At 36.5% G+C, this 13,950-nt stretch overlaps 1 protein-coding gene across 10 annotated transcripts; it reads right to left on the bottom strand.

Moving 5' to 3' along the window:
• Window positions 1-2,928: 2,928 nt before the first annotated feature.
• LOC107827358 (U-box domain-containing protein 4) lies at window positions 2,929-13,114 on the bottom strand. 10 transcript variants are annotated; one of them, XM_016654470.2, is made up of 8 exons: window positions 12,858-13,061; window positions 12,607-12,699; window positions 10,114-10,332; window positions 9,500-9,574; window positions 5,711-5,991; window positions 5,390-5,524; window positions 3,229-5,241; window positions 2,929-3,149 (listed from the first exon to the last, which is right to left on the bottom strand). In XM_016654470.2, exons 5-8 carry the CDS (start codon window positions 5,984-5,986, stop codon window positions 3,090-3,092), a joined length of 2,484 nt encoding a protein of 827 aa, XP_016509956.2. In that variant the 5' UTR covers window positions 5,987-5,991; window positions 9,500-9,574; window positions 10,114-10,332; window positions 12,607-12,699; window positions 12,858-13,061; the 3' UTR covers window positions 2,929-3,089. The 10 variants fall into 10 exon arrangements, with proteins under 10 accessions (XP_016509956.2, XP_075097248.1, XP_016509955.2 ...); XM_075241147.1 differs by lacking the exon at window positions 9,500-9,574 and having other exon boundaries at window positions 10,114-10,368; XM_016654469.2 differs by lacking the exon at window positions 9,500-9,574 and having other exon boundaries at window positions 10,110-10,332.
• Window positions 13,115-13,950: the final 836 nt, after the last annotated feature.

Here is a 13,950-nt window from a genome sequence, read left to right as displayed (position 1 = left end):
ACGACCGGCCCTGAATCTCCTAAAATTTATGGGGCCCATAAAAATGACCTAATGAACAATAGTCATTGCTTCGCCATGACCGTTCCTCTTTTTTGGTGTTTTAGGGTAATAAAACAGAAATTTAAGATGATTCTTATAGTCCACGCCATCTACATAAATGCGACCAGCCCGAATCTCATAAACTTTTGCGAGCCCATAAAAATGACCTAATGAACAATAGTCATCATTTCGCCATGACCATTCCTCGTTTTTTAAATGACCTAATGAATAATAGTCATCGCATCACCACGATCTTTCCTCTTTTTTTAACGTTTTAGGACCATAAAACAGGAACAAGATGATTTCTAATTTTTCGCGTGCTAATGTCCACGTCATCTTTATGAATTCAGCCGACCGACTCCGAGTCGACTAAAATTTTGCGGGCCTATTAAAAACGACCCAAAGAACAATAATCATTGGTTCGCCATGAACGTTCCTTGTTTTTTGGTATTTAAGTGTCATAAAATAGGAATTCAGGATGATTCAAATTTGTGTGCTAATATCCATGTCATCTTCATGAATTCGGACAACTAGGTCTGATTCGTCTATAATTTTGGGGGCCCATAAAAAATGACCTAATGAACAATAGTCATCGTTTCGCCATGAACATTCATCGTTTTTTGGCCTTTTAGTATTATAGAACGGAAATTCAGGACGATTTTTAATTTTTATGTGTGCTATTTAAAAAAAGACAATCAAAGTGAAGAAATTAGGAAAAGACTGATTCCTTCACATCAATCAATTTCAAGTTTAGAAGATGGTGCCATTCTCAAGTCAATGCACAAGTCTTGCCAGGGAAATGTCAGTTGGGTCTATTTTCGAAGTCCTTGCATAGTCTTGCTATAGAAACATTACTTGAATGTGTTCTTTACTTTAATTGCCAAAGAACAATAAAGTGGGTAAAAATCACCCAAGATCGTTGACATAAATCCCATTAGAGACAAAAGTGATTTCTTTTCATCTACTTAAGCTTTGGTGGCCAGATTTACTTGATACATGTGCTTAGTAAGAGGTAATTAGTATCAATGAAATAAGGAAATTTTACCTCCTATAACAAAGCTTTATACCTTATCTATTATAAATAAATATCCTTTTAAAATATTATTTTCTATAGCTACCTTTTAGATTTTATAGCAGAATATGTATTTATGATCACTTCCTACTGTTTAGCCATTAAATACGTTGGGTAATATTTTTCTCTCTCCTACTTTCCGTATACAACTTAACCACAATCTCCCCCCCCCCCCCCTCTCTCAACGTCAGTCTCTTCTCCATGAATACAACCACGATTCTCCATTGATTCATCTCCATTGTCTCGCGAAATTTTCTAATTTTTTTGCTCCAAAAGGTTGTGGTAAGTGTTAAAGTTGATAGATTTTCGCTGGTATCGGAATTGAATGGAATAGACAAGACAAAACGAATCAGAAAAAGATAAAGGAGAAACAAAAATCAGGAGAAATACAAGTGCAGATCTCAAAATTTTCAAAGCAGAAATGAGAGATTCACTAACTGGACGACCCAAAGGGCGCCGGTACCGGCGGCGACGCCCCACATGGCGTCGGCTTAGATATCGGTGGATTGGGGACGGAGTTTGGGGCTGAGGAACTTGAAGAGTCCGTTACCTTTATTTTCATTGTATTCAATGTATCTCGTTGTATTCTATGTATTTCATTGTATTCACTGTCTTTAGTTTTTTTTTATTTTTTCAATATATTCACTATATTTAAATGTATTCAATGTATTGTATATATGTATTCAAATGTATCTATAGTATGTATTCATATGTTTTTACACTATAGATGACCTGCTATACTTCATGTATTCATTATATTTTTATGTATTTAACTGTGTTCAATGTAATTATATAATTCTATTTGTAAAGATACCACTAAAAAATATTTTAGTAAAGATACCACTAAAAAAGAAAGGATGGATTGAATCTCTGGAGATTGCTATATTTTTGGGGTGTTTTTCGGCTGAGAATCTTTTTTATAACTGGAAATACAAATTTTGCGCATTATAATTGAGTTTGTTGAGTTATATTATGAGTCTATCGCATTAATTGATTCACTTACCGTTTTTAAACAACTGAAGACCTTTTTTTCGCAGATTTATGTTAATGTATTCACGAATACAGCTCGTGAATACATATGAATATAATCTATGTTTAGCTAGACTTCCTTATTTTCCGCAGAGTTTTGCTACTGTATTCATGAATACAGTAGCTTGAATACATCGAATATACTCTATAACAAGTGAAAACATAGCTATCAGAAGTAATAAAGTAAATGGTAGCTATAGCAAGTTATTAGCCACTAAACAATATTCATTTCTGAAAATTCCTCATGAAATAATTGAGTTGCACACAAGCTAGCCCAAACACCATCATTGTAAACAAAATACAGTCAAAGCAGAGAAACTAGCGAAAGAATTATCTCCATATGCATCTTTATTTTAGGGACATGGATTTGAATTTTCTTCTATGAAATAAATTAGTACAAACTTTATTCTCAATTATTTGGGAATCTGTATGAGGTAATCTGTATAATCAAATGGACTATACAGATTACCAAGCCAACACTCCCCCAAAAACACTATATCTCTAATATCTGGAACATAATCTCAAAAGAACTGCAGAAACAACTTACTCGAATAGGTGAAAGAGACAACCAACTCATCACACGTACGTATATTTAGAAAAAGTTATGGTCTTTAGAATTGTTCCATTATTTTTCAAGGAAAGCCAATTTAATCTGCAAAATATATCGCAACCAACTACTTGCATTTCCAAATAAAAAAGGAACAGTTCATTATCGATCTCGCCAATGTAACATTATAACTGATGCAATCTGAAACTTTTTACAAGTATAAAGTAAGTTCTTAATGGGATGGACTCATAAGAACCTCCATATATCATTTTTCTTTCTCATATCACAAATTTTAGCAATAAGCAGAATCTCTACATGAATAACTTTCAATATAAAATTTACACACATCATTTAATCAGTTAATTAATTACCTCAAGAAAAGTATTATGTTCAATGTATAAATCAGCCCCTCCCTGCATTACCATGCCGTTGGTTTCTGAAGTAGCTAAGAAGTGCCTGAGCCTGCATATATCGGCATGTACATCTTAGAATACTTGATAAAGGATAGAAAAGGAAGTGTGCGGTTTCTGTAAAATTGTACCTTTTCTCTGGCTCTAGGAGTTCCAGACTGTGACAATGCCACTAATGGAGGTACAGCTCCTTCCTGGAGAACCATGTTGCAGAATCTGCTACTGTTAGTGCATAATTGCAACAGAGCTGCTGCTGCATTCTCCTTACCTCTTGCGGAACCCAACTCAACAACCTCAACCAGAACAGCAATCCCTCCTTCCTGACCAATTGCTGCTCTTCCCTCGTGAATGGTTGCAAGATTTGACAAAACAGCAACAGCCTTGTCGACCATCCCAGCAGCGGGGTCCATCAACTCTACGAGAAACTTTACAGCACCAGCCTGCACAATGCGAGCCTTGTTTTCATGAAGTATTGACAAGTTAAACAAAGCTGTTGCTGCATCCTTCTTTCCCCTAGGAGTTCCATTACCCAACAAATCCACAAGAGGTTTTATAGCCCCAGACCTCCCAATCTTCATCTTGTTATCCTCAATCACAGAAAGGCTAAAAAGTGTAGCAGCGGAGTTTTCTTTAGCCTCAGCAGTCCCTGTTTGAAGGACATGAATCAGAGGTTCAATTGCATCGGCATTTGCAATCAAACACTTGTTGTTGTCATTAATTGATAAGTTGAGAAGTGCAGTAACAGCATTTTCCTGTACATTCATGTCTTCCGAATGAAGTAAGTTGACCAACAAGTTGATAGCACCACAGCTTGCAATTACAATACGATTATCCATATTGTGCTTGGCAAGTAATCGGAGTTCAGCTGTGGCATCTCTTTGCACATCAATGGAATCGCTATTCAAGTCCTGAACTAGCTTCCTCACTTGCTCCTCAACTTCCAAAAGATCAGCCCTTCTTTCGACCGTAGCAGAAGAAACTATTCTAGGAAACCTCTCAGAAGGTCTACGCCAGATGGATTGATTTCGAGCTCTTGTCTCCAACATGGATGGGAATTCCGGCTCCCTTCGTAGGACAGACAATGGAGCAGCAGGACGGGATTCTGACACATCCCCTGAAGCATCAGTCGCAGCCGCTGCTGACCTTGAAGACACTTCATTTCCATCACCAGAAATTGCAGGTGAAAAGTTTGAATTAGATAGTGTGCTGGGTGCCGAGGTAGTTCGATTATGACCTACAAGGGAGTGTTCATCGGCTGCTAACATACTATTACCAGTTGATTTTATCTCTCCAGAGTGGGCCATACGTTCTTCAGAACTCTTAATAGATATCCTTTCAACATCCAGAGCAAGCATATTACTAGCAACTCCAGGTAAAGAATCATCTGAAGAGGAATGGGGATGGGATGGAGATGATCCTTCTCTTTGGTTTATACTTGATGAAATCAAACTCTTCCTAGGAGAACTTAAAGAGCGAGCAGAATCTGGTGACGAAGAGTGATTGCCCCTCGGAAGGGGAAAACCCTGGGTATCCCTGGGCACACCAGAATCTGCATGTGCTAGAAGTGAACACGGCTGATTCAAGCTCAGAGATTTCATCGGATCAGGCAGCTTTACATTGTTTGATTCACACCAATTTGCAATAAGTGCCTTAACAGTGTAATTAGGAATGAGATTTGTGTGCCCCAGCATTTGCCTTGTCTTAGGACAAACAGTAAGACCGAGATCAATCCATTTCCTTATAAAAGCTCGCTCATAAGTTTGTCCGGAAGCAACAATTACAGGGTCAGTCATCAACTCAAGTGAGAGGGGGCAACAAAAATCAGGAGGTATCGGCACAGGCGTGCAGGTCTGAGACTGCTTCATTGTGACAAAGCGGTCATGCATATTGGAAACAAGCGCTATAATTTGCTCAATATATTCAACTTCCTCACTCTTTTCAGCTTGTTCAGCGTTCTCCTTCAATTGTTCAAGGGCCACAAGCTCAATCAAAAGCTCTTTGTTTGAGTTCAATCTAAGGCAATCGGCAATTTTTGCAAAGCTGTCTGAGCTTGCTCCCAACCCTTCCATTTGAGCCTTAATAGCCTTTGTGATAGTCATGGACATCAGTTCATAATCCACATACTTAATTTTTAGTATAGAGTGCTGCAATCCAAATACAAGACATCCCCTCAGGAAGTTAAATCACCATAAGTAAGGATGAAAAATTCTATCGGACAAAAAGAGCAGAGAGGAACATTACAGCTGGCGTAGGAATACGGCAAATAGAAAGGAGAAGAAGATCAGGAATGACCTGTTTTTGGCTCCCTACCTCAAGAGATGTCAAAGTTGTATCAGCAGGAAGGCATTGATGATAAGTTTTAAGTAGCTCGAGAATTTCAAGACTACATGTTCGGATTTTTACAATCAGTGATTCAGCTTGCAGAACCTATAGATCATCAACACATCAACAATATAAATATATTTGCTCAAAGTATTAAAATGCCTTAAACGTAAACCATAAATTCATTAATTGCACTACATCCCATTCTCATTCAGTATGCTGATTATGAATAAGAACAAATGGATCATCTGTCTTATTCAATAAATAAAGAGCATAAATATTGGACCATACAAAATAAACTTTACTGCCCAATGGTTGCCAGGTTTCATACAGCTCCCTCAGTCCATCAATAAATTGAGCTACTCTGCCAAATGCTTTCTGAAGCAGCTCATTGGAAGCTGCTTCAACATCAACAATGGCCTCAAGAATCGGCTTTAAAATATTCAGCAGATCCTCATTCTTGCAATAATACCTCTGAACCAGTACATCACTTATGCTTTCACTTGATGATAAATGGAAAAATTGGGAGATGTTGTTGAGAAGAACTTTCAACAATGACATCTCCATTGCACCTGGTCAACCAAAAGTAGTAATCCTCAGTTACCTGAACCGAGCACAAAACCCGTCCTATAAGACACATAAATGACAAAAGATAATCACATAAAATATATGGTCAATTTATTGCAGTGATAATAATGCTGAAACTTCAGAGAAATAACGTCAGCAACATGTGTTTGTGTATGCGCGCACGCACGCACGCACACACACATGTGACGTGACTGCAGCTAAACATAAGAGCAGTTTAATATTTGAAGCCCCTCTTAGTTTCTATCACCTCAGCTTAGTATTGTCAATCAACATCATATAGGACATAACCACACAGTTTTCAAGGGATCTATGATCATGGCATCACATCTAAACTTCCACTGCTGAATTGCTCTTTGTTATCTGTAATACATTTACAGTAACAGAAACAAGAACGGAGTCATTATGCCTTAAAACTCATTCAGATGTTGATCCCCAGTCTCATAGAACGGACTTGCTTGAAGCTTGTCGACCATGTTTCTTTCAAGGATGTCAATATTTGTTTCTTTATGAACTCAACAGACTCCAAATACTTCGGAAGATGCCTAGATGTCAGGAAAATAACTGAGCAAGAATTTCTAATATCTTATACTTCCATCTTTCTACTTATGCCAATCTCAGATAATATTCTATTAAACACCTAATTTTAGAACAATGTTCTACTAGCCATACAACAACAACAAACTACTAATTACCACGGTCAATCCATGGCTAGTTGGGATCAGTTATATGAATCCTAACAGCTTGTTTGGATGGTTGTTATGTACTTCCTCAGTTCCAATTTATGTGAACTTGTTTGACTGGGCACGGAGTTTAAGAAAAAAAGAATACTTTTGGAATTTGTGGTCCTAAACAAGTCAAAAAGGAGTCTAGAATATTTGTGTGGTTATAAAAGCTTCTTATTAAGTGTAGCATTGGAAATTTAAGCTAAAATATGTCCAAATTTAAAAAGGGGTCATTCTTTTTGGAACGGACCAAAAAGAAAATAGATTCACATAAACTGGAATAGAGGAAGTATCGTTTAATAACATATCGTATAGTATTGTATTGTATTCTACTGTATCGTTTTGGTGTATACAATGTTTGGCTATATTGTATTATTTGTCGTCGTTTCATGATATCATGCACCAACAATATGAAGAATAAACTTGCAATATTATTTTAACAAAGTAGGATACGAGATAGAATTATTATAAAAATAGGCAGGGCAAAGGATAAAACAGAATTAATTGATAATAAGGAAGGGCAAGATGAGAGGGGGAAAAAAAGGTAAAGACGCGACCATACCAAATCGGTTGTTCCATAAAGTGATACTTTTCATCGTTACGTAACGACGGATTTAACGATACGATACAATAAAATTTAAGTAACAATCAAAACAAACATTGTATTAAAGTAACAATACGATACAATACAACAGGTAACAACCATCCAAACAAGCTGTAAGTAAACATGTCGCTCCATTTAGACATGCATCTATCAAATATTTAAGCATTTGCATTATCTAGTACTAGAAGTTCTACGTTTTCTACTGGCTTACAAATCTCTAGAAAGGCTAAAAGACTCTTACCAGACATAGCATAATGTAAATATACCAACATGACTAAACATTGATCCCAAAAAATTGATATCGTCAATATGGATCTTTTTCTTTCATTCTGCCTTGTTTTGCAATAAGTTTACATGGATTCCAAGAGATTGCTAGTCCTTCGAGACAACTTCCTTACATGACATTTTAGGTTTACATTGTCCTTTTTAAAACTTTCAATCACCAGATTTCAAATCTACCAACCGATGCATCTGGATATCGACGTACGCAACATGATCAAACAATGTGGTTATTTCTAACCTTGTATGCCTCCATATCCACAAAAACATAAATTCACATAGTTAGGTTACACTGCTTGTAATGTACTCTTATATTTAAAAGAAAACCTACAGGCATTTTTCACTTCGTTATCTTCCGCACACCAAAACAGTAAACATCACAAGATGACGTATTAAATTTATGGACCAAAAGAGAATGGTTGTCAAACCATCAGAAACAAAAAGAAAGTATGTCTCTATGGATGTTACTTGATTTTCAAATCAACCCGATTTTCATGACCCAACCAAGAAAACCTTGAGTCATCAACAAGAAGAACCTGAGTCAAGTGATCAGCCGTGTTTTATAATCCCTATGTCATCTGCCCATAGAGAAAACAATGCTACTACTCCTCCAGGGGAAGATGCGGTCAAGACCAATTAGTGGAAGACATACTGACCTGACGAGGTAAGAGAGGACTAGTTGTCCCTTATGTTCCTCTTGTTAACAGCGAGGATCTTTCCCTTGAATTGGGAAATGTTAATATGCCTCAAGATGAAGAGAGTGAAACTAACCCTGAAACTTCTGATCTTGATCTTACGATTGCAGTCAGGAAAGGGGTGGGGGACCCCTCTACCGCCTGTGTCTATCTCCTGTCAAGTATGCTCCCCAGACATAGACTACGTACAGGGTAGTACTCTTGGAAAGATAGAATATCACCGCGTGAACATAACATTACATTAAGTTACGAATGTAACTCCCGAAGGATCGACCACTATTCTAAATATAGTAAGGCGGAGAACTGTTGTTCAGTGGAGCGCCGGAGTGCGGAGGTTGTTCCCATCATTGAAGTCAGGGTGTGGGACTGAGATGTACCTTGTGGGGGGGGCGGCGGTCCCCTGGACATAGTCCTTTCAGGCAGTGGCCGTTTAGTCCATGGTCCATTGGATGGTCGGTGCAAGGCCAGAAATTGGAACACATTGATTCCGCTCGTTCCCGTCCTTCGCTTCAGGGCCTGTCCCTCGGTGTGGTCAGTACTCCATACTGTCGGGCAGCGAAGCTTACACTTGTTCACTAATTATGACGGTTCACCAGGGCCTCTTTTATATCCCCAGCTACTACCAATTCCAGCTTGCTTTTGTTCCTGCTTACACTCCTAAGCCAATACTCCGAAACCTCTTATTCTGGCTTTCCCAAAGTGGCGAGGGGGATGAGCAGAAAAAGAATTCTGCTCTTTTGCTTAGCCTTCGGTATACTATTCCCTGACCAGTATCATCATCTTTCACAGAGCTGAAAGCATAAGTACTTATCTACCTATCATAGGAAGCGAAACTACTCCTGATGATGCTTGCCTCATGGCAACTTATGGAAAGGAGAGTACGAGACAACAAGAGGGTCTGTCAGAGAGCAAAAAGATCGGGAGTCTTCCTTGGAAGATCTCAAAAGGATGCTTGCTGCTTTAAATGAAGAGGGGTTGGCAATAAAGTTCTTTTATTTTTGTTGGTAAGTGACGATGGGCAAGTAAAGAAATTGTGAATAAAAGGAAGAAAGAATTCAAAGAAATAGATGATATAGCTCAACGTATTATGATTTATAGGTTTGATTGTGCACAATAAGGAATAGAGAAGTTAGATCTCACGTCATCTGGAACACATGGAAGAAATGGCTACAATGAATAAGAAAGTACAAACCTTATTAGCAAAAGCTTCAGCTACAATAAGCTGTATAACTTTCTCATATTGTGTATCCAAATAAATCAAGTTAACCTACATCCAAGAGAAATATTCTTAAATCATTATTAATAATATAAAAGTTGTCCAAGGTACCGAGGGAGAACATCCCCTAGTACCTTTAGCAATTCATATTTTCTATTAGTACATAACATGTAACTAAGACAGGTCAACATACGTTTCTGTGATATGGAATAATTTCCCTTAAACATCCACTGCAATGGCCATCATTGTAAAAATATTAAAGAAAGAGTCACTAAGATAGTAAACTGATACACTTAAACATTGCACCACAAGAATGATGAAAAGTTTTGTATATTGCTGACTCTGGTATTACATAGTTGTTAATAAGCACATAATATCACGTTTATGTTCTTCCACTCAAAATTAAGATGAACAGTGTTAACAGAAAAAAAGTACAAAATAGTTCACAAACTTACAAGCAAAATAGCCTGGAAGGTGAGGTCCTATCCAGGTAAGTCTAGAAAAATAAGAATTGAAAGATCTACTACAAGCTTATTCAAATATAGCTATGCCTTATTTAAACATACGATTTCTTAATTTCACATACTTACAACAGCCCAGCTTCCTAATTAGATGAGCCCTCTATCTTGCCCATTGGAACTGTTCATGCCGATTAAAAACTTTAGAGGTGCCTTGAATATCTCTTTCTCTGATTCCTTTCTATGAAAGTAATGAGCTTATAATTTCCCTCTCTCATTCTCTTCGCCTGTTACCGGAAGCAGGATGATTTTAAGTGCAAATATTTCCATGGTACTTGATCTAAATACACTCTGCCAGTTAAGCATTTTTTTAAACAGTTAATACACCTACCAAATCAGCATTAAAAGTTATAATTAAAAACAAATAGTATTTGTGTTAAACATGAGTCAGAACATTCAATTTACAGCATTCCTAACAGCTTCGTGAAATCTGCACCAGATTTGAAATTCTGGCAGTAGTAGCATCACAAGATTCACAATTTCACAGAGTCATTTTTTTTTCTTGAAACGTGTTTGTCAACTCAATAATTACATCGCAGACCAAGATCGAAGATGTAACCAAGCTCAAGCACCTTCATTCATTCAGTTACAAAAGAAGAAACTTGAAGTATTAAAGGATCGGAACTAATTCACAGCATATAAAAACATAATCCTTCTTGATATACAGCATTTGAATATTCCTCCTAGAGTAAGTACTGGTTCAATGATAGAAAACGAATTCAGAGACAAATTATTCAAGTCCCATCCATCAAAGAAGTTATACGGGCAAGACCAAATGGCCAACGCCTAGTGAGCCTCTTAGCACTAAATCTGACGCAAGGGCTTTGGCTCTCAACGAATTGAGCATTAAAGTCATTATTTTTGGTACAGCATAATCAAGGAAGAAGGATATATGACTTCCTTTTAATCTAATACTCCATCCATCCCAGTTTATGTGGCACTGTTTGACCGGCACGGTTTTAAGGGGGGGAAAAAAAGACTTTTGAAATTTGTGTTCTAACACATGCCTTAGATATTTGTTTGGCTGTAAATCATCTCACTATCGGTAAAGGGAAATTTTAAAATTAAATTGTTTCTAATTAGAAAGGTGACATTCTTTTTCGGATAGACTAAGAAGGAAAATGTGCCACATAAATTGGGATGGAGGGAGTAATTAAGACTTAAGTTCGACATTATTAAAGAAAACCCTATGCGGTAACAAGAAGTAACCATTCCTATTTTGTCCTGTAGTAATAACTTCCTCTTGAGCAAATTTGTATTAGTATATTACTAGTTAATCATGGTATTTAGTAAATTAGAACAAATAATTATATAGCAAATTGAATCCTGGCCACATAGGTGAGAGTTACCTAATAAATTTTTTTCTCGAAAAGAATTTATTTAGCAAATCTCCTTGCCACTGACCAACTTACCATAAGTATCAATCAACATTTGAATTCATTTACTTTAGCCACTAAAAGCATTCATATTAAGTTAGTATCTTTCTACTCTAACCGTATTTCCAGGATCTTTCTGGATGAAATTTTCCATTACTTTATCTTCCACAATTATAGTTGAACTGCTGCTTCAATGTGTCAGAAGATTACTTGAACCTCAAAAACATAAAGTCAAAGCTGGAGTTAATGAGATTTAAAAATTGGAAAGCAAACAGGGCAAGGCGACTTTAATAGCTGATATGCCTATTAATACATAGTAAACTCTATTATTACGTATGAATTTTTCCTCTATATTCCCTTTTCTTAAATGCACTGATGCATCTTTTTCCAGCTAGAGTTTCATCGATATTCAGCTACTATCAGCTCCAACATCATCTGTAGCCCCTACGTCTTATTTCCCCAACACGAGGACGGAGCTCGCTCCTCAACAATTTCAACCGCACTCATCCAAAATATTCATTGTTGTATACTTGTATATATCAATCAATTGTGCCTCAATTCCAACTATTATATGTATACCTTCCACGCCATTCAAACCCATTTCTTTAGTATTGAGAGGATTGATCATAGTTAAACTATTTTTACACTAGTTTTCAACCTACCACAACCCTCTTCCTTTTCTCGTCTCAGGATTCGGTATGCCTTGCAAAACTCATATATGCTCCAAACTAAAAAGGAAATAATCAAGCAGCATATGCATTGACCAAAAATGTGTGACGAAAACAAATGACACAAAACTTTGCATACAGAGATCACACAAATACAAAACGGCATCAACATGGTAAGAATCACAACAACCATCAATCCAGTTACAGATAAATCCAATGACCTATTTCTTACTAAGCTAAAAATGAGAACTGCAACAAAATTACACATAACTATCATACACCAATCAATCAACTAGTTGTAGTCTTGAGTATATGAATCCTTTTTATCCATTTATCGATCTTATTTCATTCCAATACTGGTAAATAATTTGTTTTCTAAATAATACAGGTATCCAATGGAATTGTCGAGATGCCCACAAACTGGCTAGAACACCACTGTCGTAAAAAATAATTTATTATTTAACAGTTTTAAAATTAAAAATAATAATAACAGTCACAATAAGCAAAAAGTAAAAACTCACCTATTAAGACATTGAAAAGACGATCTTTTTTAATATCTTCCTTTTTCGACAAACCGCAATGAGGCACTATTTCACCCTCATGTGGCCTTAGGGCTACAAAAAAAATGAACAAAACCCACAAACCTAATAAGATAATAATAAACTATAGCAATAAAATTCACCTCACATACCCCAAAAAAATCAAAGTATTGAGAAAAAATTCAAGATTTTATAAAACCAGCTTGAGGTTTTGTATTTTGACTACTTTGTACCTTGAATTTTCCACAATTTGTATGAATCAGATCCAGCCAAAATTGCACGAGAAATGTTGAGAGCTGGGGATGGGATTGCGGTGGGGGTGGAGGGTGGGGATTTAGGTTCCTCTGATCATAGTTGCAGGAGTTTTGAAAATGGTGACAGACATGCCGAAGGAGTAGTACTAAAATGAATTTTTGGCTTTTTTGCTAATAAAATAATGAGATTAAAGTTTGATTTTATATGTGTGTTTAATAGTGGTTATTTTCGTTTTTGCTCGGTGTATAATTTAATTAAGAATAAGAAATATTTATATGTGTGACCAAAAAGAATGATGCTTTCGTTTATATGAGGCATCAAATAATTGTTAGTAACATTAAAACTTAAAAGGTAAGTACTATATAGCGGTGGTTAGATGGACTATGTAGTATGAGATACAGTGTTGGTTAGCGAAGAAGTCTCATGTTCATAAGATGAAGGTAGCTGAAATGAGTATGTTGAGATGGATGTGCGGGCATACCAGATTAGATAAAACGGAAAAGGCCTAAAAATGTACTCAACTTTCAGAAATGGTCTATCCATGCCATCCGTTAAAAAAAAACTCATTTCATGTCACTACCGTTATACATTTGGTCTATCCATGCCATTATTGACTAACGGCTCAGTTTTTATTTGGATCATCCATGCCACTGTCGTTAGTCAATAATAGCAAGGATGGGCCAAATGTATAACGGCAGTGACATGAAATGAGCATTTTTTTAACAAATGGCATGGATAGACCATTTCTAAAAGTTGAGTGGTATTTTTAGGCATTTTCCGTAAATAGAATCAGAAATGGATGACCCTTGGTTAAAATCTGGCATGACAATTCGTTCTTTGGTAACCAACTTAACAAAATCGCCCACCCCTCCATCTAACTTCTCTTGGATATGGATACTTCTCATACAACTTAAGATAAAAGCGTTTGTTTGGCTTCTATGTCATAATAAGCTACACACTAAAGCTTACCTTAAAAATATTAATTTAATACAAAATGCTTCTTGTATTTACTGCCACTATGAGGATGAAAATATTAAACACATCTTTCTTATATGTGATAATGTTGTTACA

Source organism: Nicotiana tabacum, chromosome 20, assembly GCF_000715075.1.
Source record: "Nicotiana tabacum cultivar K326 chromosome 20, ASM71507v2, whole genome shotgun sequence".
NCBI lineage: Eukaryota > Viridiplantae > Streptophyta > Magnoliopsida > Solanales > Solanaceae > Nicotiana > Nicotiana tabacum.
The sequence above is the reverse complement of the archived record's forward strand: the minus strand, read 5'-3'. Positions and strand labels throughout refer to the sequence as shown.

What these genes read in the sequence shown, in the direction of transcription:
- LOC107827358 (XM_075241147.1), bottom strand. Translation starts at nt 5,986, where the DNA reads ATGGAGATGTCATTGTTGAAAGTTCTTCTCAACAACATCTCCCAATTT. An exon ending in TGGGCAGTAAAGTTTATTTT is followed by an intron (nt 5,525 to 5,710) that starts GTATGGTCCAAT and finishes GATGATCTATAG; the next exon opens with GTTCTGCAAGCTGAATCACT. An exon ending in CTCCTAGAGCCAGAGAAAAG is followed by an intron (nt 3,150 to 3,228) that starts GTACAATTTTAC and finishes CGATATATGCAG; the next exon opens with GCTCAGGCACTTCTTAGCTA.